This window comes from Rhea pennata, chromosome 1 (genome assembly GCF_028389875.1).
Source record: "Rhea pennata isolate bPtePen1 chromosome 1, bPtePen1.pri, whole genome shotgun sequence".
NCBI classification, from domain to species: Eukaryota; Metazoa; Chordata; class Aves; order Rheiformes; family Rheidae; genus Rhea; species Rhea pennata.
In genome coordinates, this window is record NC_084663.1 from 208,326,466 (window position 1) to 208,350,239 (window position 23,774).

A 23,774-nucleotide genomic window follows, 5' to 3' on the forward strand; every position below is an offset into this window, starting at 1 on the left:
GGAAAGGCATGCACAGAAGCAGGATGAAGCTGCTGAGGACAGTGCTGCCTTTCTGTGGCTGCAAGTGAAACCATGCCGTAACCCTGGCACCCTGCATGCTTTGGGGCAACCTCCAACTGCTCTGTGACCACACTTGCAGGTTTACTGGCTGCAGTGGTGATGAATTGGGTCTCTGTCAGATCTGCAGAATGCAAGGGAGGGATTGTATTAGGTGCTAAGGAAGGTGGGTCTTGGAAGTATTTGGTTTTCAAAGCTGGGGATTCCTTATACTCATCAGAAGTTGGAGCAGTGGGAGCTGAAATGTAACAAAGCAGGGCTAGCACCTTTCTGAGACACTGGAAGAGGAAAGGAAGGAGGAATCGTAGTTCTTTGATCTTAGTAGTAGAAAGTCACTGTTATTCTAGAAAATGCTTCCACTTTCCCTAAAAGCTTTGAAATACTGATTGAGAGTCTTTTCTGCTTTGAAGATACAAAATCTCCTGTGATTGCAAAGCAAAGAAGTCCATAGTAGTATTATGAACATTTTTCCTTTTTTTACTTTTTCTTTGTATTTTAGTGTAAAATTTATTTCAGAACTTACTATGAGAGTCTTAATGCAGCACAGGACTGAGCATGTACAATGCAGATTGAAAGGTATCCTTTGAACTGGAGGATCTCTTTAAATTGTGACTATCTTTGAAAACATACAGTGACTCCATACCTTCTACAAAAAGAAAGCAGAGAAGGGAACTGCTCTCAGGGCACAGGACCAGGATTGTATAATAGTAAGCAGTAGTTTATTATAGTGATATAATCTTACAAACTTTGGGACACTGGATAATTCATGAGCATGCTAACCTTTGAAGATATAAAGTAGTCTGCTTTAAAAGACCAGTAAACTGCTCTGCAAAAGTTTCTGGCATCCTCTGAGAGATTGCAGGTAGGACTGGAAGAGGCTAGTGTTACCTTCAGAGGAGAGCTGTGGGGACAGACGAAAAACCTTACTCAAGTTCACTCTCCGTTTCTGGAGATATAAACATTCTTGAGGTCTGACTGCAGAACAATGAGAAATATGTTGGGATGAAGCTGAACCCGGAGAATGAAAGCTAACAGGATGCAGATGGTGCCAAAATTAAGTCTGACAGAATACTGATCTTTGTCTCTTATGAAAAATGAGCAAGTGAAACATCAGTCAGTTCACAGAATTGTCTTGTCAACAGATCCAGCTCTGCTGAGTGTTTTCGTAATTGTGTTACACAGTCTGAGCAGCAGGAGAGAAAATTACCTGCCATATCTAGACACTTCAAAGCCAAACCAAGTGTAAGTTAGAACAGAGGTCTAAATCCCATGGACCTGTCCCTAACCACTGAATTGTCAGTGCTCACTTTTCTATAAGACAGTGAAAAGCAAGAATGAGTAAGCAGTGGGAAGACTAGGTTTTGAATAGTTATGCTGAAACTGGTGTGTTGAACTCCAAGGACATTTTTAAGTGATCTTTACTTCTTGCAATAACACTAGTTGTCATAACATCTTGTTGCCACCAGCAAAATTCAGACTTCTTCCAGAAAGAGCTGAAGTCATTGTAACAGAAAATGAATGTACTAAATCATCCATGTTTATATAATATCACCATGAGCAGGCTGGTCTTATTACAGGCTGAAGGGAGGGATCTGTGGAAAGTGTTGTGGGGACCATGAGTAGCCAGGAAGCCCTGAGAGGTTAGCAGGGAATACAGCTGAGAAACAGTCTCAGCTATGGGGTCAAGTTATGGAGCAACAATGAGAGGACCCTAGCTAGAGGAGGTAAGGAGGAAGCAGGTCCCACTGTTAACTGCTCAACCTGTCTAGAAACCTCTACTGAGAGATAGCAGAGTGGTTCGGGGGTTCCCACAGCACTTTCTCCCTCTGTACTGACCCCACTTTTTCTAGGCATAGTCTTTTCAACATGCTACTTTGTTCACCATTCACTTCAGGGGAACGGAGATCTGAGCTATCCCTTGACATATGGGTAGTAGGGTGGATATTGTTGGGATCATGAGGATCTACCAGGATTATTACACGGGGTTGGAGTGAAAAAGGACTAAAATCCATTTTTTCTTTAGAGAAACAGTCTGTGCTTCTCTTCAATCTCCAGTCTTCTCTCTCTTTCTCCCTTGTTTTTCTTGATCAAAAGGTATGTTCAATAGCTCTGAAACTCTAGGGAAACTTCCATACACAAGAAATAAAATCCCAGGCCCATGAAGTTAACAACAAAGTCTCATGGTAGTTTATGTAGGTCAGACTTTCCTCTGCTGTCAGAGATGGTTTGAACTTCCATCTTTTGAAATCCCCTAATTTACCAAGAGAAGCTCAAAGGAAGAGGTGAAGCTGGCCAAAAGAAACAGGTTGACCTGGAGTAGGAAATTCAAGGGGACATGTTCACATTTAATCTAGCATAAATCTATGCTTCTGCCACAAGGAACAACCCCACCTTAAACAACAAATGTCAAAGGCAGGGAGGGGGGAGGAGAATTATTTGGAATAATGAATACCAGGATGTAAACTGGAGGGGAAATAACACTGACCATCATGTAAACCTTGGACAGCAATATCCATTGGGCTGTGAAACAGTGTCTGATAGACTATGCCTTATGATTTGGGAACTTTTTCAAGAGGAGCTTTTCAACTGTTTTTCAACTGTTTACTTTACAGATTATTTATATTGCAAAGTAAATGATAAAATTTATAATGACCTATTATTTTATGTGATGCTGCAAGATAACTGTGAGATGCCATTTCATGTTGCTGTAGAAGGGCAGTACTTTTACAAGGTTGATTCCCCAAGATAGAATATGCCAGTTCAGATTAATTTATCTGAAAACAGATTGCTCTAATATAGTCAAAATAATATTTCTTTTCTATGTCAAACTTTGTCCTAATTCTGTGTTCATTCTCAGGGCTCCCTGCAGTGCACTTTAAAAGTGAAGGTGTGGGTCTTGGAGGAATTTTCTCAACACAGGAAGGAAATATAATCAGGCTAGGATTTAATTTAACTTCCTAGGGAGTCTTTATCCCACCATGACCTCTGTATTATCAAGTGAAATAAAGTACAGTATGTGCTTACCAGTTAAAGCAGACAAGGGCTCCTTGGTCAACATCACTGGGCAACAGCACTGATTGCTCATCTTGACGTGTTTCTCCTTGCAACTCTGTAATTTTCCAGTTACTGAAATACTACCAGGCTTCCATCAGGCAGGTTGAGTTAGGACTCAGGCTCCAGAAAGGCAGAGAAAAAGAAGCAATCAGCTCCATACTTGAAGCTATTCTGGAACTGGGGAGTTTGAGCCGCTTGAGTGTGATGGGCTCAAGTGCAGCAAACAGTACTGAATTTGAGAAATGCCAACACTCACTGGTTGATGTGATCCCTGAGTGGTGGCATCCTATGTCTCATTTCAAAGACTGGTCTTTATCCATATGCATCTATAAATTTATGTATGGATAGCAGATGAACAGCCTGATTTCTCCTCTCCCTGCTCCTCTGCAAGAACGGAGCTCTAGGTGCTGAGGGTGAGCAAGATTCAGATCCCATGCTGCAGAACTACTTGGCTGTTTCCCAGCCATTGACTCCAGTGGGAGCTCAGTGACTACATCCTTATGTAGACATCCTCAGAGCTCTTCATAAATACCACTGTGGAAACACCACTGCTGAAAATGAACAATGGAAAGAAATTGTTTTCCAGAGTTTTGAAATACAGTTAAATGTTGAATTATGCTATGACATGACAGTTGTCTGGTTACACCCTTCTGAGTTACCCTAGGAATGCTTAAAAACAGCCTGTCCTGAGAGTCCAGGAGGTACAAGCAGCAAATCACAAGCCAAAAGCAATGTGTATGCTCACCTCTTCCCCTAATTACAGACTATGGATCTCAGAGATCTGTTGGGGACCCCCTGCCACCCCTCTGCTTTCTCACATTGTTGCATATCAGCAGTTACTGTGCTGGTCTTTCTCCTTCCATGCCCACTGACAAGGGCCATGTATTTTTCAGAGTGCTCCTGACTAGAAGAACTAATGAATTCATGATTCCTACTTATTTCTGTCCACCTTTCCCTAACACCTCTTCTCTGTAAAACCTGCTGTTCCCTCTCATGTCCCTCATTCCTTTCCAGTAGGAAAGGAATCCATGGTAGTTATTCTCACCAGATCCTGCCTCTCCCCTTCCTTCTTCCTTGGGGAGCAGCAGGCTCAGCTTTGGGTGATCTGCTCACTGTCCTCTCAAGTTTCCTGTCTGGACTTTTTTAATACTGAGACCCTTTCACTTTTTCATTTGGTTTCCCTTACAATCAGACTTTTTTCTCCTTTTCTCTGTCTTCTGTTTAGCCCAATAGCATTTTTGCTAGGCTGGGCTAGAGAGGACTCGGAAGGAACGAGGTATGAAGCAGCACATGCTGTGGATGACCAGAAGCTAGTTAATTGTCAGAGGAAAGACTGCATGCCCCTCAACAAGGTTGTGGGAACATGAATTTTCCCTTTATCCAAACAGTGAGTTTCAAAAAAAAGGTGTAGAAGCAAACATCTTTGAGACCTTTGCCTTTTTGATAAATTTAATAGGAATCATCTAGCAGGTAAGAGGAGAAACAGAGACAGAAAGATCAAATTGATCTCTCCTTTCTTAGAAAAACAGCTAAAAATAGTCCTGAGTGTTAATAATAGGGCAGAGTAGGACGCAGATCTGAAAGCTTTGCTTTAGGCTCTGATCTGGCCTTTCCTACTGTGGCAGGGTCTGGAATATGCCAAAGAGATTGGAGGGCTGCAGCTGCCCCTGCAATCTGCACATGTTGGTCTCTGAGTTTGGAAGCAATCATAGAATCATAGAATCAGTAAGGTTGGAAGGGACCTCTGGAGATCATCTAGTCCAACCTCCCTGCTCAGCAGGGGCACCTACAGCATGTTAGGGTTGCATCCACGCGGGCCTTGAAGATCTCCAGAGAAGGAGACTCCACAACCTCTGGGCAACCTGGTTCAGGGCTCCGTCACTCTCACAGGGAAGAAATTCCCCCTCACGGTCAGGCAGAACTGCCTGTGCTTCAATTTCTGCCCATTGCCTCTTGTCCTGTCGCAGGGGACAACTGAAAAGAGTTTGTCGCCGTCCCCTTGACACCCTCCCTTCAGGTACTTGTACACATTGATAAGATCCCCCCTCAGGCTTCTCTTGCCCAAGCTGAAGAGGCCCAGCTCTCGCAGCCGTTCCTCATAGGGCAGGTGCTCCAGCCATCTGAGCATCTTTGTAGCCCTACACTGGACTCTCTCCAGTAGCTCCATGTGTGTCTTGTCCTGGGGAGCCCAGAACTGGACACAGGACTCAAGATGAGGCGTCAGGAGGGCTGCGTAGAGGGGCAGGATCACCTCCCTCCAGCTGTTGGCAACACTCTTCCCAATGCGCCCCAGGAGACCATTGGCTTTCTTGGCCACAAGAGCAATCACTCTGTTCCTGATCTTTGGCAGTTTTCTACAGCTTTGCTGTGTTGAGTCCCTTATGATCGTGGAGATTACACTGTGTGAGTTTGAGTGTTTCATATGGTGAATTTTTTGTTATCATGCCTTCAAACCTGCGTCTTCTGTCTTCCTCATTGAATTTTGGTTTTCTTGGCTAAAATATATTATGACAGTCTTGAGAACATTTGTGCTATTAAAGCAATCATTCATCTCATAGATTATTTTAAATTAAACCTTATACTATACTGAAATTACAGGATTCTGTAATTTCTGTCTTAAAAATCTCTGTATAGATTTCGTTAGTTGATGACTGTGCTTGATTTCTGTTACTTTTTCATCAGTACCTCGGAGAACTGTTCAGTGTCCTACAATTTACAAAGAAAATTATATAACACAACAAAAAGTTCTTGGCTTTTATTATAAACAAATCTGTAAATACAGTGGATGAATCAACCCAGTGATCTTGTCCAATGTGATGATTAATTGTACTGTATTTAGACAAATCAGTGCATGCTAGGACATACTTTCTCTCCAAAGGCTATAGCCCACAGGCATTTAGAAGCTCACACTCTCTAAAAGAGCCAAACGATTTTTAAAGTTTGTTTTGTTACTTCGAAGCCTCTTATCCAGTTTTGGCAGAGATCAGAACCCAAAAAATCAACAATATGCGTGCAGCTGGTGGAAATGTCTCTAGAGGCTCATGTTGCTCAACCTGTCAGTTTTGTGTACACATGTTGAAAGTGAAAATAAATAAACAAATGTGGGGCTTTGCTGAAACCTCTTTTTACTGTGTCTGTGGCACGAACCAGCCTTGCATCCACAGTGCTGAGTCCTCCAGCATATTTCTGGCAAAACAGTGACAATTTTTCACAGCATATAACAAAAGCTGGGGCCATCAGCAGATCCCTAGCTAATGCATGTCCTCTTTGCAGCTATGGGCAGCCTACGGGTCAGCTGGACTGGGACATATTTTTACCAGACTCAAAAGAGCACAGAGTGACTGGCATCAGCAATCAGCATCCTTTTGCAGTGACAAGTCAACTTGTCTTTTTCATTCTGAGTGTAAAGATAATTTATCAGGTGAACTTCGACATTACTCTGAGACAATCTTGCTCTTAACAGCAAAACCAAGCCTTTAGGTAAAGCAACGTTTGTGATCAGTGCAGAAGGTCAGCTTGCACTGTACCCGTCAAAGTCCTGCCCTTTGCTGCACTTGGTATCTCAGTGTAGGTTTCTGACCACTGTCTCACAGCTTTTTCAGAGTGCTCAGCAGCAACCCTCTGCAGGCTCAGATGTTGGCTAAGATCTGACTCATCATTTTGGTTTGTTTTTGTTTTTTTGTTTTTAAGTAATGACGTCCCATGGATTTCCTACACATTCTGAGCAAAGTCCTGGCCCTATTAAGTCAAAAGAACTAGGAACTTAAATGTGGACAGGATTTCGTCATGCTCAGGTTTTGAGTTGAGATGCTTAACCTTTACTGCTGAACATTTTTGTTCTGAGAATGAGCCTTTCCTATATGGACAGAAGCATTGAATTATAATGCCCGCCAATTTGATTTAAGACACAGTAGTGTAAGTACGTTCATTTTCCTTAATGCTATCCTACCCGGTACTCTGTCCTCTCCTCACCTGTAGAGCAAGTTCTCATAGCACGCAGACTAGAAGTTAGGGAATGGAAAGAAAACAAAAGCCTGATTTTTGTTGTTGTATTCCTGATTTAGTCTTGCAAATCATTGCAGACGGGTAAGGTAGCACACACACATGGAGCCAGGCTGATTGCAAGGGGCTCTCTCCTGTCCTGGATGGCAAGCAATGAGAAAGTATTTAGAGCATCAGGGACCTCAGCTGCCATTTTCATCTACTTCCCTTTGTCATTCCCTGTACACGGGAACAAGTTGCTGTATAAGATGAAGGCTGGTAGGCAATTAAAATATCTTTGAAATATCTTTTTTGAAGTGCAGTAACCTAGGCTGATGGACTGATTTCTGTGCATAAAGCACATGGAATTTTCAGCTGAATTTTTGTGTTCTTCATGCTAGATACCAAAGCCTGAGCAAGACTGACCGCTACAATATATGCAAATATTGGATAATACCATACAAATACCTCCTTTCTTCACTGAACAAGCATCTTTGTCTTCTGGGAGTAGTCCTCACAGAGGAGTGAGGGAGGGGAAGAAAAGTGAAACTGGGTTGGGTGAGTGTTTGTTGTGCTTTTCAACACCTGACAACTTATGATCCACTAAGGGAAATTCGTATGGAGCAAGGACTAGAGTCCTTTGTCTTCATGCTAGTGTTCAAATCAGTGGACGAGTGCTGTCTTCTGTTTCGCTCTTCTGTGGCTATCAGCCAGGTTGGTAAAGCTGGTGGATATACGTGCTGTCGCCTGTCATTCGCGCCTGGTAAGTGTAGAGAGGTGTCTGGATGTAACTAGGCAACTGAAGTTTGGGGTTTGCTACCACAAACTATAGCACAAAGGAAGACTGTAAAAAGACCGCAGCACTGTGGTCAAAGAAGTTTTCTTGGAGCCTGATAAAGCAAACGTAGAGGCTAAGGCATTGTTTGCATTGGATTCCTGTTTGGTTGTATGCCAGAAGAAACAGCAGGCTAGGAAAGTGGGTAGAAACAGCACCAAGGAGAGTTGCAAACACAGCCACAGAAGTCCTGGTAATTGTGACACCAAGGAGAAGCTGTTAGCGAGAGAGAGACTTTTGTTTAGGAAGGAAGTGACAAGAAATTGGGGCTGTGAGGAATGAAATTGCATAATCTTTCCTTGTTCCCCTGTGTGTTTGGGGAGATGAGGTTTTACACATTCCCAGTAAATGAACACCAGTGCTCTAGAGATACTTGCATCCATCATACATTGTTTCTTCTAATGGAAGTAGTTCACAAGGCAGCATTGCTAACCACGGAGATCAGAAAGGGGAACACTACTTCAGCTTTTTGGAGAAGCAGCTTCTCATTGAATGAAAGAATACAAGAATATTTTTGTTTGCTAACAACTGAGACGTGTTAAGACTTGTTCCTTCGCAATTGCTGGCAAGAAACGAACATTATTCCTAAAAGCCATTGCCATCATCTGTCATTTCCCACTCTGGGGATCTCCGCCTCAGCCTCCCTTGTCTCTGGATTCTTTCTAATATGAGTGTTGCAGTTCTGGGATTGTCTTCATTTTGAATCTTTTATAATGCCATCAGCATGGTCAAGATTTATCAGGTACTGAGCACAAACACAGGATTTTTCCAGTGGTTCACATGATAAGTTGTGTAGCTTGGTAACTTATTCCTGGAACACTTCCATGAATTCGACTGGAACAAAACCAGAAAGAAAAAGAAAATGGCCCTGGCTTAGGGATGGGAAACAGTCTCGTGGGGTCTAAGTGAACATATCCAACCCCTTTGGCAGATTCTGCAGTCATGATTGCAATCTGCCAGATCCTGCAGTCCATTTCAGACAGACTGACTGAATTGCTGAAATCCACACAGAAATCCTGGGCCAGTGACAAACTAAGAAGCTTTAACACTCCTTGAAATTCCCTGGATCCTTATAGACATGCTAACTGGCACATAAAAATCTAGTCTAACTTCCACCATAACTGAAGAAGTCTGTAATGAAACCAGTGATTTTAAAGGGATGGATAGGAGGCCGAAGCTCTGAAACCCCTGATGAGTGCAGGTTGGAGCACTCCCCCCTCCGTGTTACCACCTGCAAAATAACAGCTCTCAAGGTTATTGTTTAGCCAGAAGTGGTGGCACGGTTTGTACATCCTGGCTTGACATTGGTAGGGTAGTTAATTTTTACTAAGCTCTATTTCTGGTGAGTATTTTTATGCCTTTGTTTGTGTGTTTGTTACAGCTAACTGTGAACGCAGATTCTTCTTTGTGAGGAGTAAAGATACACAATTGCCAAATCTGGTTGTGCCATTAGAGTGTTACTTGTTCATCTGAAATGTTCATCTGCTTGATCAGGGAAGTTGGACGAGATGATCTCCAGAGGTCCCCTCCAACCTCAACCATCCTGTGATTCTGTGAATTAAGCCACCTGCTTTTGCCTGGAGTAAAGTAGGGAACTGTTTTCCATCTAAATTCCTCCATATGTGTGACGGTAGAGATAAGGTGCTAGGACTGGGGACCTTGTCCATGGCATGGCTTGATCAGAGAGCGGATGTGTGTCCATAGCCATTCTCTTTTCAGAAAAGGATCCACAGAAATTACCTTATTCAACGGGAGATAAACATCAAGTAAACTAATATTAAATTAATATCGGATAAAAATAATGTTAAAGGTATAAAAAAATCAGTGAGGGATGTCTCTTTTGGCTTATTTATCAGCTGTCAACATGAATTTGGCTATTTTAACCCAAGCCAGTCTGTTCTCAGGCAAAACCTATAGTGGTAGTAGTAGTAAGTGTCCTTTTCCCAAGCAACATAATGAGAGCTGTTGTCAGATTTTAGAAGACCCAGGCTGAAATCTCTCTTCTCAGACATCTGGAGCAGGGTTTGGAAAGCAGCCCACTGCCCTCCCAAGACAGCACTCGGAGCCAGGAGCTCTTTTGACAGAGTGGGTATTCATCCTTTCTTGTTTATATGAAACAACTAGATATTCACCAAGCTACAGGACAGGTGATGGGTGCAGAGCTGGATTTCAGTTTCTGCTGCAAGCACTGGATGTCTCTCACAGGTTAAATAGCTCATGGGTTCCTCTCAGCACTAAAGACATCTGAGTAGATGAAGCATGTTTTTAGACTCTCGAGTAATAAGCATCTCTATTATATTCAGAAAATACTACATTAAAGTGGTAACATTCTTTTTATAAACATGTTGTAACTTGAAATACCTGCAATGATATTAATAATTTATGCTTTTAATCCCTGCTTATTGAGTTATTTCTGAAGGTAGAAGGCAGGAGTACAATAATTCCTTTTTATGGAGATTAATGACTATGAATAATGCCTTTGAGGTAGGTCATGTGTGTGTGATTAACTTGTTGGTTACTGGACACAGTTTTAAAAAATTACACTGAATAAATGGACCAGTACTTTCCTTTTCTTGCAGTTCTGATCTTTCTATGTGATTGAGACTTGGTTAGTGTAGAAGCCATCACTGTTTTATTTTTCTTGTTTTCAAAGTTGGGCTTTTTCATTAAGATCCCACAGTTGACTGTGGGAAGATATTTGCCCTCCTAGAAGAGTCATATGAGGGATGTCCTCACCGGAGAGCGAAACTAGATTTTGTTGACTTATTCATTACTAGTATGGACTTACAATGGAAGTTGTTCTCAAACGCCTCTAAAAATGAGCTTTTTTCTAGCTAACATTTCACATTAGAACCCTCAACCATGACCAGATCTGAACTTACTGGAGCTGAGCAACAATAGGGACATGTAAGCATCAAACACGTATTTCTCTGGTGTTCCAGCTGCTTTCTGACACAATAGTAGTCATTGGTGTAGCTCCTGCATAACTGCGGAATTTCTGATCAGATAACAAGGCAAGGAAAATGAGTGCCTCAGCCTCCCAGGAGGAGTCAAGTTAGTCTTTGATTTGTGCTGATTAGAGGATACTATAAACAGCATAAACAGTTTAATATGAAACACATATGGAAGAGACTGCTGCTTTGGGGTCAACCCTGCTAAAATGGAGCTTAAAATGCCAAAATATCTAAGCAGAAATTAATCAATGTAAGTAATATTATCCTGGAATTGGAAGTATCTATGGTAAGGATGCTATTTTGGATTATAACAGCGAAGAGGAGAAAATAAGCTGCTGGTCTAAAACACATTCCAAGTATACTGTCTTCCAGATCCTAATTTTATTAAAAAGATGGCATTTCTTTAAACAGTGATAACCTTTGATTTGAGAAGAGTTTAACCTTAATGTGATCAGGTACACTGTTGTTGCTGCAAATACCTGACGCTGAAGTTTCATCCAAACATTTAATTTTCTGTTTTGCTTTTTATATTTCTGGGTGTTTTTCATTAGGTGAATGCAGGTGTTAAAAATCTGGGGTCAGATAATCAGGTAGAAAAGAGTGTTTTAAAGGCAAGTTTTGAATGGTCAAGGCAAATGCAATAGCAAATATTGATCCAAGTGCTTATATTACAAGGGGCACACATGGGGAATGCTTTGCAGTAGTCATCACTGATTTTAATGCCAAGTGAGGTGCATGGAGTTACTGAATGAAGTTGTATACACATATCAAGCCCATATGACGAGCAGCCAGTGTCTCCATATCTGTAGCCATAAGGCCACAGCTACTTGTAGAGCCCAGACTAGATGAACAGAGGGAGACAGGCTTCCCTTGAAATGTTTATAGTTCCTAGAGACAAAGAGCAAGAGAAGAGACAGTTTCAAGGAGCAAAACAGTCTTCTCTGAGATCAGCTGGCATAGATGGCAAAGACTTTACAAAGACTCCACCCTCCTCAGACCCAGACTGGTGTCCTTGCTCATGGGACTACTCTACATCATCAGGAACCTGCTCAGGTTGTATCTAACTTTAGCTCTCTAAAGTGTAGTTGTTAATATCAAAAGAAGTTGTCTAGAATCACTGTGTAATTTGTTTCTGGAACATAATTAATCTCATTCTGAGTAGACCTCTGAACTCTCTGAAGGGCTTAGAAACATTCAAAGTTCTTTTGACTAGAGAGGGATGACTAGTTCAGAAGTAGCTGTCTTTATGGTTAACATCATTACCTGGATGAGAAGAATCACACATTCATTGTTTGAGCTACCAGCAATAAGCTTTTTGTGAAAGAGCTATAAGGAGATTTTAAGTAAAATCATCGTCGTCCTCTACATTTAGCAGAATTATTTTAACAAGAAAGTTCTTTGGGGATAAGTCTAAGCTTGCTCCCCAAAACAAAGAAATTTCACAAAGGTGGAATGTGCAATACCTGACTGTTGAATGAAGCTGCCGAAGAAACTTGAGGCTTAGTGTTGTGAAACGAAAATTGAACTTGTATTAGCTATCCCCAGATGCCTCATTTACATGCCAGTGAATAGCCTGTGTTTCTGCTCAGTAGCTTATTTCTCTGCATTTTCAAGTTTTACTTGTTTTATTTTATCTTAGAGTTGCTGATTTTATTACAAGATTTCTTTTTCTTTCTTAGGGGGTTGTTTATCACCATTCATGACAAAGGACATATTGCAACAATGCTAAATTCTTGGCCTGAAGAAAATATTAAGGTATGTATCATGTCCTCTGTGGATGGGGAAACTATAGGGAGTTGGGTGCAAAATGGGATATTAAATAGAACTGCTTGGCATTATTACAGAATTGCTGTTTAAAAGGACAAGATATAAACATTTCCTCCCTCAAAAAGTTTCCAGGCCAGCAATTGCACCCCAGAGACTCTAACATGGATCCACTGAAAAAATCTTTATCAAAAGTAGCAGGACCTTGGTGCATAAGAAGAGTGTGCATTGTAACACATTTTTGCAGGACGGGGCCCTGGCCAAGACTTGAAATATGGATATTGAAGAATTCTGTGGCTATTTGCCACTATCTAACTTTTTAAAATATACTAAACCTCTTAAGGTATCTGCGTAGTTAACTTGCTTGTGGGATTCATTCCCAAATCCAATGAGTCATGCAGCCTCCAGAACACCGTCAACTTTCCAGATAATGTTTGATAGCAGCCGAAAAAGCTACTTACTCTCCACCCAAAAAGCAATCTTTTGAAGTGTTTTTCACTAGAGCTCAGGGGCAGGCAAGTCCATGGCATGAAATAAAGTCAACAGTAAAGACAGGTCATGCCAAACACCTCCTTCCTCAATTTGAAAATATGGGTGCTTGGGATTCCCTTGACTGTGGACAGAACTTCAATCTCATATCCATCGTCTGTTTCTCCCAGAAACAAAGCTGAGCAAACCTTCCAAACGTTTTCCATTTCTAAGAAAAAGAAACAGTATTTAACGTGTTTCCAGAAAAAGTAATCATATTCCTATAACCTTGCCTTTGGAACTGGGGAGAACGAATGCAGACTAGATATTTTGTCCTTACTCTGTCCAAAGATCTCAGTATTTCTGGTTCTTTCTGGCTCAGGATTGTTAGCACAACTCTTCATGGTGAGAGAGATGGTTTTACAGTTAGGGGAGCTGGCACAGGAAGGTTAAGCGCTTATTGAGACAGCCCCCTCTGGCATCCAAAACAGACGATAGGAAGTGCAGTGATCCGTGGAAGAGATTCAGACTATCTACTTTCCTAATCTGCCAGACCACAGAGGCAACTAATTCCATCAGTATTTCTGTTTTGAACTGCATGTTTCCATATATGTTTGTACACAGAATTCTCCTTGTCTGAACTGGTAGCACTTGAGCACTGTTGTGATTTTGAGATAAGTAGGGAGGCACCCTGAACTGCACCTAAGAGGACCTTAGTTTTTCAGGCAGGCTCAGAACACATGGACCTCTAACAGCAGTATTCTGTTAAAGGCAGTGGAGAAATACGTGGAGATGCTGCACCACATTTTGCCTCATGGCAACAGCACCTGCCATGGAAGTGGGAAACCTGTGTCAGAGGCTTGGATCCTATTCCTGGGAGGGCTGGAAGAGTGCTCTGCTGAAGTTAGCAAAGCCTCAGCCAAGCTCTGATCTGACCGCTCTGAAAGAATCACAGTGCTAGAAATAGAATAAGCTAGGAGGAGGCCATTTCTGATCTTATTCATGTGGCAGCCTGTTTTTGTGTTTCTATTCCAAGGTTGCTAATGAATCTTGCCATGAAGAGACACTGGATAAAATGCACACAGTCCTAATCTTGCTTATTTTCTCTCTCATTCCTCAATCTTTTTCTTTTTTCTATGTTGTGACCCATCTACCGCAGGAGGGACACAGGGGTTCACGCAGGATAGCTTTGTGGTGCGGCATTGTCCTGGGGAATGGGAGCTGTGGGTTCAAAACACCTCAAGCTGGTGGGAGTCCAGAAGCTGTATCTCTGGTTCATCGACAAGTATGCTACACTGCAGGCCATGGAATGGGCCTGCCTACCCTCCCTCTCTCAATAGGATGCTTATCCTGAGAAGTGCATGCAGTATTTTGAATCTCAGGCAGATAGAGATATTCAGACTTGTCCTTGAACATACTGTTTTCTGTTGGTGAGCTCAAGGCAGAGCCTCAGTTCCTCCTAGAAAGCTTGACCTCGTATGATCAATATAGAGACATGGGGATTATAACAAAGGTACTCACCTCTCTTCATTGCCCAGGGAGCTTGGAGATGAGCTTAGGGTGCTGGATCACTCTGCTGGTCTAGATGGCTGCTCCTTAGGCATTGCAATACTGAGCTGCTCACCTACAGCATGTGGCTGAAGACAGCCTATGGTCCAGATTCATCTCAGTTTATGTTAGCTGTCTAAAGACTCAATGCCTAATCTCATCTTGTTAATGCTGCTGTAATGATCAGTAAAGAGGAAGATGAGCATCTTCAAAGAGAACTAACATCTTTCATCCCTTACCAAAACAGGTGTTGGATGAAGAAGACAATCTATGGAGATTTCCATCCCTCCCCATCAACTATCAAAGAAGTTTAGAAATTATCTAGATAATTGGCTTAAACTACAAACCTAACTTTTAGGCAAAGACTTGACCAGAGTCAAGAAAGTTTGTAGTACTGAAGGAGGTAAACAGGTTCCTAACTGTTAAACCAGTGGTTCAGTTAGAAAGATTTCTCTCCTCAGACAGAGCTTCCCTTGCATGCAGGCCTCAGGTTGCCTGCTCTTCAGCAGCCACTCGTACCAAGGCAACTGCTTCCACCCTGTGTGTCCTTCACAACAATGTCCTGTTTGTTGAGTGTTGATCATGTAGTGGTAATTGATTAAAAATGTTATTTTAATGTGCTTGCCAGTCACCAAAACTTGACTTTTTATTTTTTGAATCCAAAGAACTATAAACAAATATTAATCGAACTTCCTCCCTCCAATACACACAGTAGCAAATGTCTTTCTTGCTGTATTTTCTGATTTCCTGTATTTTTTAAGTGTCCTGTACCTTGAAGAGCTTTGGTACCTATACAGCACAACACTTTTTAAGACTGAAGAAAGGTACTTTCTCTGATGGGTTTACAAGTCCTGTTGAGAAGTTTTCAAGCTGTACTTAACTCTTTTTTTCCAAAAATATCCTCTACATAGTTAGAATTTTGACTTTTTTGTATCAACGTCAGGATAGACCAGTCTCAGTGTATGCACTCACTATTTTCCATATTCCAATTATTGCCTTCCAGTCCCAATTGCATCCTCTGGGTGTGGAAAAGAAGTGAGGGCACACCCAGAAACAGATGGAGTCCACTCAAAAAAAGAGACTTTCCCATCACTGACTAATACTTCTCATTGACTCAGAAGGAAAAACAAATCAGAAAGTGTCCCAAAGTGAAAGAAAGAGTATTACTGTCCTGGTTATGAATCTCCCCCAGAAGGGCTTCTAGCCTAAGCATAAGTGTATAGTCCTTTTAGTTTAAACAGGTTTTTCATTGAAGGTTCACTTTGAGGCAATTCTAACTCCTAGAGACAAGAAACTGGCAACAGTACAACAACAAATACTCTAAATAGAGCAGGACTGTTTCAAAATAATCCCTGTTACATATAGATTGTCACTATTATTATGTGCATTACAAGCCTGGAATATATCATATACATTCCTGCCCTAAAACTACCAGAGGTTTTTTTTTTTGTTGTTTTTTGCTAAAAGGCAAAATAGATGTAAAAGGAAAAATAAGTGCACATGTGCCATGTGTATCTTTTATTTCTCCTCAGGCTTAATCCTGAACTAGCTAATGTAGTGTAATGTAATGTAACTCTTTTCTCTCATTACAAACAATAGATTAAATTAAGGCATAAAATGTCCTTGGGAGATATATTGGAGATGTGTATAGTTTATGTTGAATAAAAGCATCTGACTGTTGATCATGAAGCCATAGTGCAAAAGTTTAAGTCCTTTCACGGTTTCTCCCTTTAATCATCTGAAATAGGCAGGAAAGGACACTGAAATAGGAAAATGGAGAAGTTCCTGGAGAAAACCCATTTCTAAACAAGGAAATGGTTCTCCATCCTACCAATAAAATGACCTGTCTTTATTGTCTCCCACAAAAAAAAAGTACATCTGGTGAAATGTGCTCGTGAGCTTCTAATCCCTCATTCTCTTTATTTCCTACTGAAGCACATCTATGCATGTGTGTATCCTAAGTTTGGCGTTAACTTTGCAGATGAGCAAATAAAGAACTTTTCCACTGTCTTTTCCTTTGAAATCCAAGCTAGACTGTGCTTTTGAGTCACCCGCAGTCCAGTAATCCATTTGATGTGAGCGCTCTGTTCTCTGAAGTGCTGTGACAGCATTGAAAGTTGAGGTTTGTTATTGTATTTACAGCTTTTCTCCCCCAGTGGGAGTGGGCTCTGATATCTTCCTGTTCTTACTGGGTTGCAGAGCTGCCCACAAGAGTGCCTGACCCTGGGGACAAAACTGACATACATAGTAGTTAACCTAAAATATGTGAACCTTAGTCAGAGCTTCTTGTTCCTTCTAAAGTCTGGATGATGTGAAGTGTAGGTTGCATAGCTCAACTTTGGACTTCTAATTTGAACACTGTTAAGCAGGCTTTTATTTCTTGTCACAAGGAAAAGATACAGTAAAGACAAAAGCAGAAAGATATAGAACAGAGATTTGGGTGTGGTAGCAATTGCTGAAATGCAGAAGGCCAATTGTACAGAGTTAAATGACAATTGTTTAACTCCCAGTTAGGTGGGGAAAAAGTTTAATATTAAAGTTTAATATTAAATATGTAGTGTAGGAGATCTCCCCACTAACTGGAGATATCTATGGCCCCTTCAGGTGAACAAGGTTCCCTTAGCCCCCTTTATAGTCAATAGAGTGAAACAGATACTTCTGAGTCAGGGTGAATCTGATCTGTTTTAGGTCTGTTTAGGTTTAGGTTTCATCTCAACATAGAGATGAGTGGAGTTGTGCCTTAATAGTTTCTCCTTTTCTCTACTGATTGTAAAGGGAGTGCAGGATTACTTGCTCAGATGAAGACACTTGCAGCGTAAATGACTCTGGTGAGAAGAGTCCTAACTCTTAAGAGGGTTTAAATGAACTTGTCTAGATGAGAGGAGAGTGTGTGGACATATGCCTCCAGTGGGTTAGTACGGCCCCTTTGCAGCCCATGCTGCTAACAGTGCAAATGACTTCTTTCTGCTTGCCTTGCAATCACAAGACATCTGCTAAGTAACCATTGACCAATTCCCCTTCTACTCTTTTTGCTTCTATTCCTTTCTTCTGTCCCTCTGAATGTCTCTCTTCTTTCCTTATTCCTCTCCCCATTTTGGGTCATGTCTCTTGCGTACTCGGTGAGACACCAGAGGCAAGAGGACCCTGCTTTGCTTTAATTTTCTGATGTTGGCCACTTCACAGTTAAACAGTGTGAAGACATGAGCTGATTTCTTCCATAAAAGCAGTTCATGATCAAAGGTGGTTTTGCACAGAGCTCTTTTTCTAGTAGTCCAGTGACAAAAGAGGAAAAATCAGACTCAGATCTCTTCTATGCAGCTTCTGACTGTACAGCTGGGAGTGCACAAAGAGCCATGCTTGTTGGGTTCTGCTGCAACACAATTGTAATGTTGGTGAGCAGAACTGCTGTACTCCCACACTGAGTGCAGCTTACCTATTGGTCACGTTGTCTCCCCCAAAATGAACAGCCCTGTATCATCAATAGCTAATTAGCATGGCATCTTGTAAAAGGAACAAATACGCATTGCACAATGTAACTGGAAAATAGCATTAGTATGAAGACAGTGGAGCTGGTTTTGCTACTGGAGCCTTGGTAACACCATACAGTAGTGTCTTTTAATCCTCCTAGGCTATCGTGGTGACAGATGGAGAGAGGATTCTCGGATTAGGCGATCTAGGAAGTTATGGCATGGGTATCCCAGTGGGGAAGCTTGCTTTGTACACGGCTTGTGGAGGAGTTCACCCACAACAGTGTCTCCCTGTCCTGCTGGATGTTGGTACAGACAATGAGGTAAGACTTACAGTTTTTCATGAATCTGATGGTGGAGGAATTGTTGAGATTGATGCTTAAGGCCAGGTCCTTAAATGTGGAGGCAAAGCCAGAGACGTCCAAGATCAATGGCTAGACCAGCACTACAGGGAAGTGGCCAAGTTGCATTCCTGTTTAATGATCAAGAAGCTTTTCTTATGGAGAGCTGAAATAAACACTGAGTAGCCTCCTAGTCCACTGGTGAGAAGACTCAGAGCATTACTAGTTGGAGCTGATGGGTCAGCTCTATCTTTCAGCGTGGCGAGGTTAAGTTAAAAGATTTCAGCCAGGAAGATCCAGATTTATTCTTCCTGTGGTAATTGTGAGGAAACAGACAGATGCCCGTGCCTGTGTGGAGGTGATGGTATTCCAGCAAACGGAGAATCCCTGGTGGGTAGTTTGTGGATGATTAATTTCAGTGTTTTGTCAGATTGCACACTTTACTGCACATGATAAACAGACAGGAGGACTCCATCTGTTTGCAGATTTTTGCCTTATGACTCTGTCTCCAAAAGGCTGAAATGCAGCCTTTTAACAATGCCAGAATGGACATCTGTGAGGATGTCTTTTTTTTTTTTTTTTTTTTTAATATCCTATAGTTACTTGTGATGACCAGGGCTTGTCCACAGCTGTAAAATGTACTTCTGTCTCACTTGATCCTAAGTAAATCAAACATATTTCTTCAGAGAAATGACAAATCTGGGGTATAAAAGCTTTAAACTTGTGTATGAAGATATATGCTTCCATGAGTGCCTGACATTCTCAGACACTCATTTGAGAGCTGAATTTTCAGCACCTCTTTCACTCAAACCCCAGGTCTCTCATACTAGACACTTGAAAAGAAAGCAAGCAAAATCAGTGGTTGTAGATGACATCTAGTATGAGATTCCCAATCATTTCTTCTGTCTCTGGTCCCAGAATTCTTGTATCCTTTTGGTACAGTGGCCAGTCCATGGAGGACCTGGGTACAGGTGCTTCCCCATCCACTGCTGAACATGCATGACCATCTGTTTCTACCTCAGTATGCAGAGGGACACTGCAATCCAGAGCAGCACACTGGGTGGTTTTTAGGTATCCTCAAGGGTTGCTGGTATCAGAGGCAGGGGCTTCCAAGATCAGTCTCCGAGGTTTGGATGCTTTCATCGTGTCCAAGCTCCCATGTAGTTCATGTGTCTTGAGGCTTTTCTGTAGAAGCAGTTTCCAGAACTGGGATTAAGATATAAGAGTAACACAGTTTCCAGACCTGCGTTTTGAGCATAAGTCTCCCTCATAATACAATTAATTAATTAATTAATTAATTTAATGACTTTCTCATGTGCATAAATCCAGCCTCACCCAACCCTAAGCACACCCTAGAAGCATTCTGACCTGGATGTGAGCTCATTCTAACGTCGTCATTTTGTCGGTGCAGAAAGAGATTTCCGATAGACATTTATCCTATTCATCTCTCCCTGTTAATATACGGTGAGCCTATGGTGACTGCTGCTAGTATGGGCAACTCAGATAGACTGGACTAAATATAGCAGTTTTATTATATTTTTAACAACATTTCCCACCTCGTCTTTCTGACAGACTAGAATACTTTCACGTATTCTTTCAGCAAAAATGTCTTTTTTTCAGAGCTTGGCATTTCCAAGCTCACCTATGAGAGAATTTTATACTCCATGAACAGGCCCCAGAGCACTTAGACCTATGTGAACAACTAGTGAATTAATACAAATGAGTCTGCTTTCTGTTTCATGCACCTAAAGAATTAGTGTATCAAACACAAATGAAAACCTCTTTCATCTTTCTTGCTAAAGGAAAACAGCTGTGGCTAGAAAAACAGATCTAATTTTAGTTCTGCCAACATTTTGAGCCCATATGGCTGCAGGACAGTAGACTGGTGGTGGGTTGTCCTCTTCTTATATTGATGATTTCAGTTCCTGAAATCAGGAAGGAATTCTAGTTCCTTTGTAGTGACTCACTGAGGTGTTGGCCCACCTATCTCCTGCCACTGTCTGTCCTGTGATTTTCCCCGAGCTATTGCTGTTTCCATGCTGAGCCAGCCCTTTGACATACGGATCCTAACTTAACACCTGGCCCTTTTTTATATTCACAGCAGGAGCTAAAAAATAAACTGGTCTGTGGTAAGAAAATACTCTGCTGTGACAACTGCAGATAACTATTTCAGAGTGCTAGCTAAAGGGCATGGGAACTTTCTAGCAACTGATTACTGGTTCTGCTCAGCTCTGGGATAGCTCCTAAAAGCCTAAATGATGGGTCATTTCAGGTTACTGCAGGCAAACCTCAGTGCTCAAAGCAGTGTTTCATCAACACTCTTCAGTAAGAAATCAAGAACTGATTGAGCAGCAAACAGTCCCTATGCAAGGTCATCTTTATTCAGTAGCAGTGAGAGAGACCCCTTAGTAGAGTGTCGTGGTAGACTATTTCTGTTCTGGGGATGCAGAGCTCCATTTCCTATTGTAGTCCAACAAACACTAAGTTCCTCTGACTGTGTCTTCACAAAAAGATGGTCCATAGCACGAGTTAACTTGTCATGGATCTGGAAGAGCTGTGTAAATGCATAATGACTGAAACTAGTATGACTGAGAGAGACAAATGTTTTGGGAGGCTAGGACATAAATCTCCCTCCAGCCATGGAAGAGACACTGTCAACAGAATTCCTTTGTGTCCTAGGCTCTCCTGAATGATCCACTCTATATTGGACTGAAACACAAGAGGGTTCGTGGGAAACAATACGACGAACTGATTGATGAGTTTATGGAGGCAGTTACCAACAAGTAAGTGGGATTGTGTACATGCCTCCTCTGAGCTGCTTCTATTTAAGAACAAATGTTGCAACTCTTGAAATAAACATCAGTCTAATTGATTGTCCAAGCAAAGAAAGGTCATTTAAATGCAAGTCTCCTGGGTGGTCTACAAATGACTCTTTGTGCTTGAGCACTCGTACGTCAAGATTATTTATATCTTCAGGGGACCAAAATGGGGCTAACTATTTATATCCATTTCCTGTCCATACAGGCCAGAGGTGTCAAGCATATGCCCTGTAGGCTGTATCTGGCCTCCATCATGCATTTACAGGACTCACTCAGCATAGGCAGAATCTAAACTTTAATTAGTTTACATTTTGTAAAGGAAGTTTTTATCATTCACTATTGTAAAGGAAATCTAAATGGAAATAGCGTAATGTTGTCTGCCTGAGTCTGCAGAAAGCTTCTGTCTCACTTACTCTGTAAAAATGCAAGCTTCCCTGCTGACATTGAAGCCTGTGGAATGAGGAGGCCAGGATTACAACCATCATCTTTTTAATCACGGGACAGACTGAGCACATATTCCCATTCTCACTGGCTGGCTGAGACAGATGATTTCTGATGTACCAGGGAGTCTTGCTACAGACAGAGCTGGGAATTGCATCTCAGTGCTGTCTGCGCACTTCTTGTACTGCATTTATTTCCTCCATGTGGAAAAAAAGCAGCATTTTCTGCCTTTTCTGAAGCAAAAGATAATATGGATTGGGAATGGCAGAGAGCTGCAGTCTGTGCCTGATTAATGGCTGCTGCATGTCTGTATGTTGTAGGGTCTGTTCTTTGCAGCTGAAGGAGCTGTGCTTGATCATTCCTCTTTTTTTCTATCCCTAATGGTCTGTGTGTGTCTGTGTCTGTATGTGTTTATGCAGAAATGGGAGGGTATAGGTGGTATGTGTGTCATCAGCAACCAGTTCATTATGTCTCCCTTGAGGTAGGAGACGTAATGTCCCCTGGCTGATGGCAACACCTAGCCTTCCGCTGAGAAGCTTATCTTTATGTTTGGCCTGACTACCCAGCTGACTATGTGTGGAGGGATGTAGGAAGTAAGGGCAGAAATGCTGAGGACCATTCGATCATAACTGATGAACCAAGTTTTGAGAGAGGTGAGGACATCTTGGAGAGCTTCGACATCTGTTGATGCGGTGTATCTGCAGCTTTGTACAGCACACTGTGCGTATACAATGCTGCTTGTAGGGCCGGAGTCTGTCTTTTGCTGTTCAGCAGCATGATGTAGACATGCCCCATATGACGTAGGTCAGTACCCTTCAAGCTGCAGTTTCCCATCTACTGCACAAAGGTACTTGTTTTCAGTCAGTGTTGTAACTGCTGTATCTCTAAACATGAACACAGTGTCAGTAATGATGATAGATACGGAATGAGAACCTGGATCATGGTCTCAGTTGTCATAAATTTGGCTCTGGGATGTATGTTTGCAGTGTAAAATGCAGAGTTCGTTGCACCCACTACTCCTGTGATGTCAGTGACACCTAGAAGGACAATTTACCTTTTCTGTACTTGCTGCTGGAGGGAAAAGATTGGCTGTTAGGAATTTTCCTATGTTTAGTTTACATGAGCTAATCTCCACACTGAAGGGGGAAGGCACTCAGCCACCAAACAAGGAGCTCCTATCTCGTGAGGAGGTGATGTCATGTCTAATGCTTTAATCCAAGTACTGGGAGTCAAGTTCCCAGGGGTCTCTGTCCATGTTTTTGTATTTCTCACAGCCAGGATGAATTACTTGAACACAGTAAGGCCCAGAAAAGTTCTCTACAAAGTGAGGGCATTCCACTTTTCACTGTAATCCCACTTTGTAAAATTCGCCTTTGTAGTTCTCCATTCACATATTCCATTCACATATGTGAAGTGTTTGGAGATCCTTGAGTGAAAGGAGCTATTACCCTGTATGATTATCATGACCATCAGCATGCTTTTTAAGAGTTGTTGAAATATGATCCTGTAGTAGCTCTGGACTGGGGACTATTTCTGCTATCAGCCTGGGTTTGGTTAACTTACGTGGAGCAGATTCGTTTGGTCTCAAATTTCCAGTGGAATGACTGGATGCAGCCCAGTAGGAATCCCCACTTCTGTTACAAAAGGAAGCAGTGATGGTTCAGAAGGGCAAGACCACACTACTTTATTGTAGCCTGCTTCCTTGTTTGAGGAAGCCTGTGAGTGTGAAATGATGTGATCTACTCTGATTTCTCATGCAAATGTATAACATCACGTGGGAGTTTATGTATCTGTGGAGGAAACTTCTGGATAGTCACAAATCTCTTGGAATTTGGGGGGTTCTTTTTCAGCTGGATGTTCATGCAGAAATTCTGCCTACTTCTTGAAGGTACTTCACTTTCTTATGGAAAGCATTTGTCAGTTCCTTTGCAGGAGCACCTCCCAGCCTGTCAAATAACTGCTGGCTCTAGGGACATTTGTCACTAAATTGGAATGTGTCAGAGCCCACAGGAAAACCAGTAGAGTGAAGATTTACAGTTCTAATG

General features: G+C 41.8%; 1 protein-coding gene across 2 annotated transcripts in view; it reads left to right on the forward strand.

Annotated features, from left to right (window-relative positions):
* Positions 1 to 23,774, forward strand: part of ME3 (malic enzyme 3) — a 99,249-nt gene that overhangs the window by 47,689 nt on the left and 27,786 nt on the right. For both annotated transcript variants that reach the window (XM_062567357.1, XM_062567356.1), the window contains exons 4-6: positions 12,561 to 12,636; positions 18,290 to 18,451; positions 21,149 to 21,252. In XM_062567357.1, the coding sequence (XP_062423341.1) occupies positions 12,561 to 12,636; positions 18,290 to 18,451; positions 21,149 to 21,252 (342 nt within the window). The remainder of the gene's footprint in view (positions 1 to 12,560; positions 12,637 to 18,289; positions 18,452 to 21,148; positions 21,253 to 23,774) is intronic.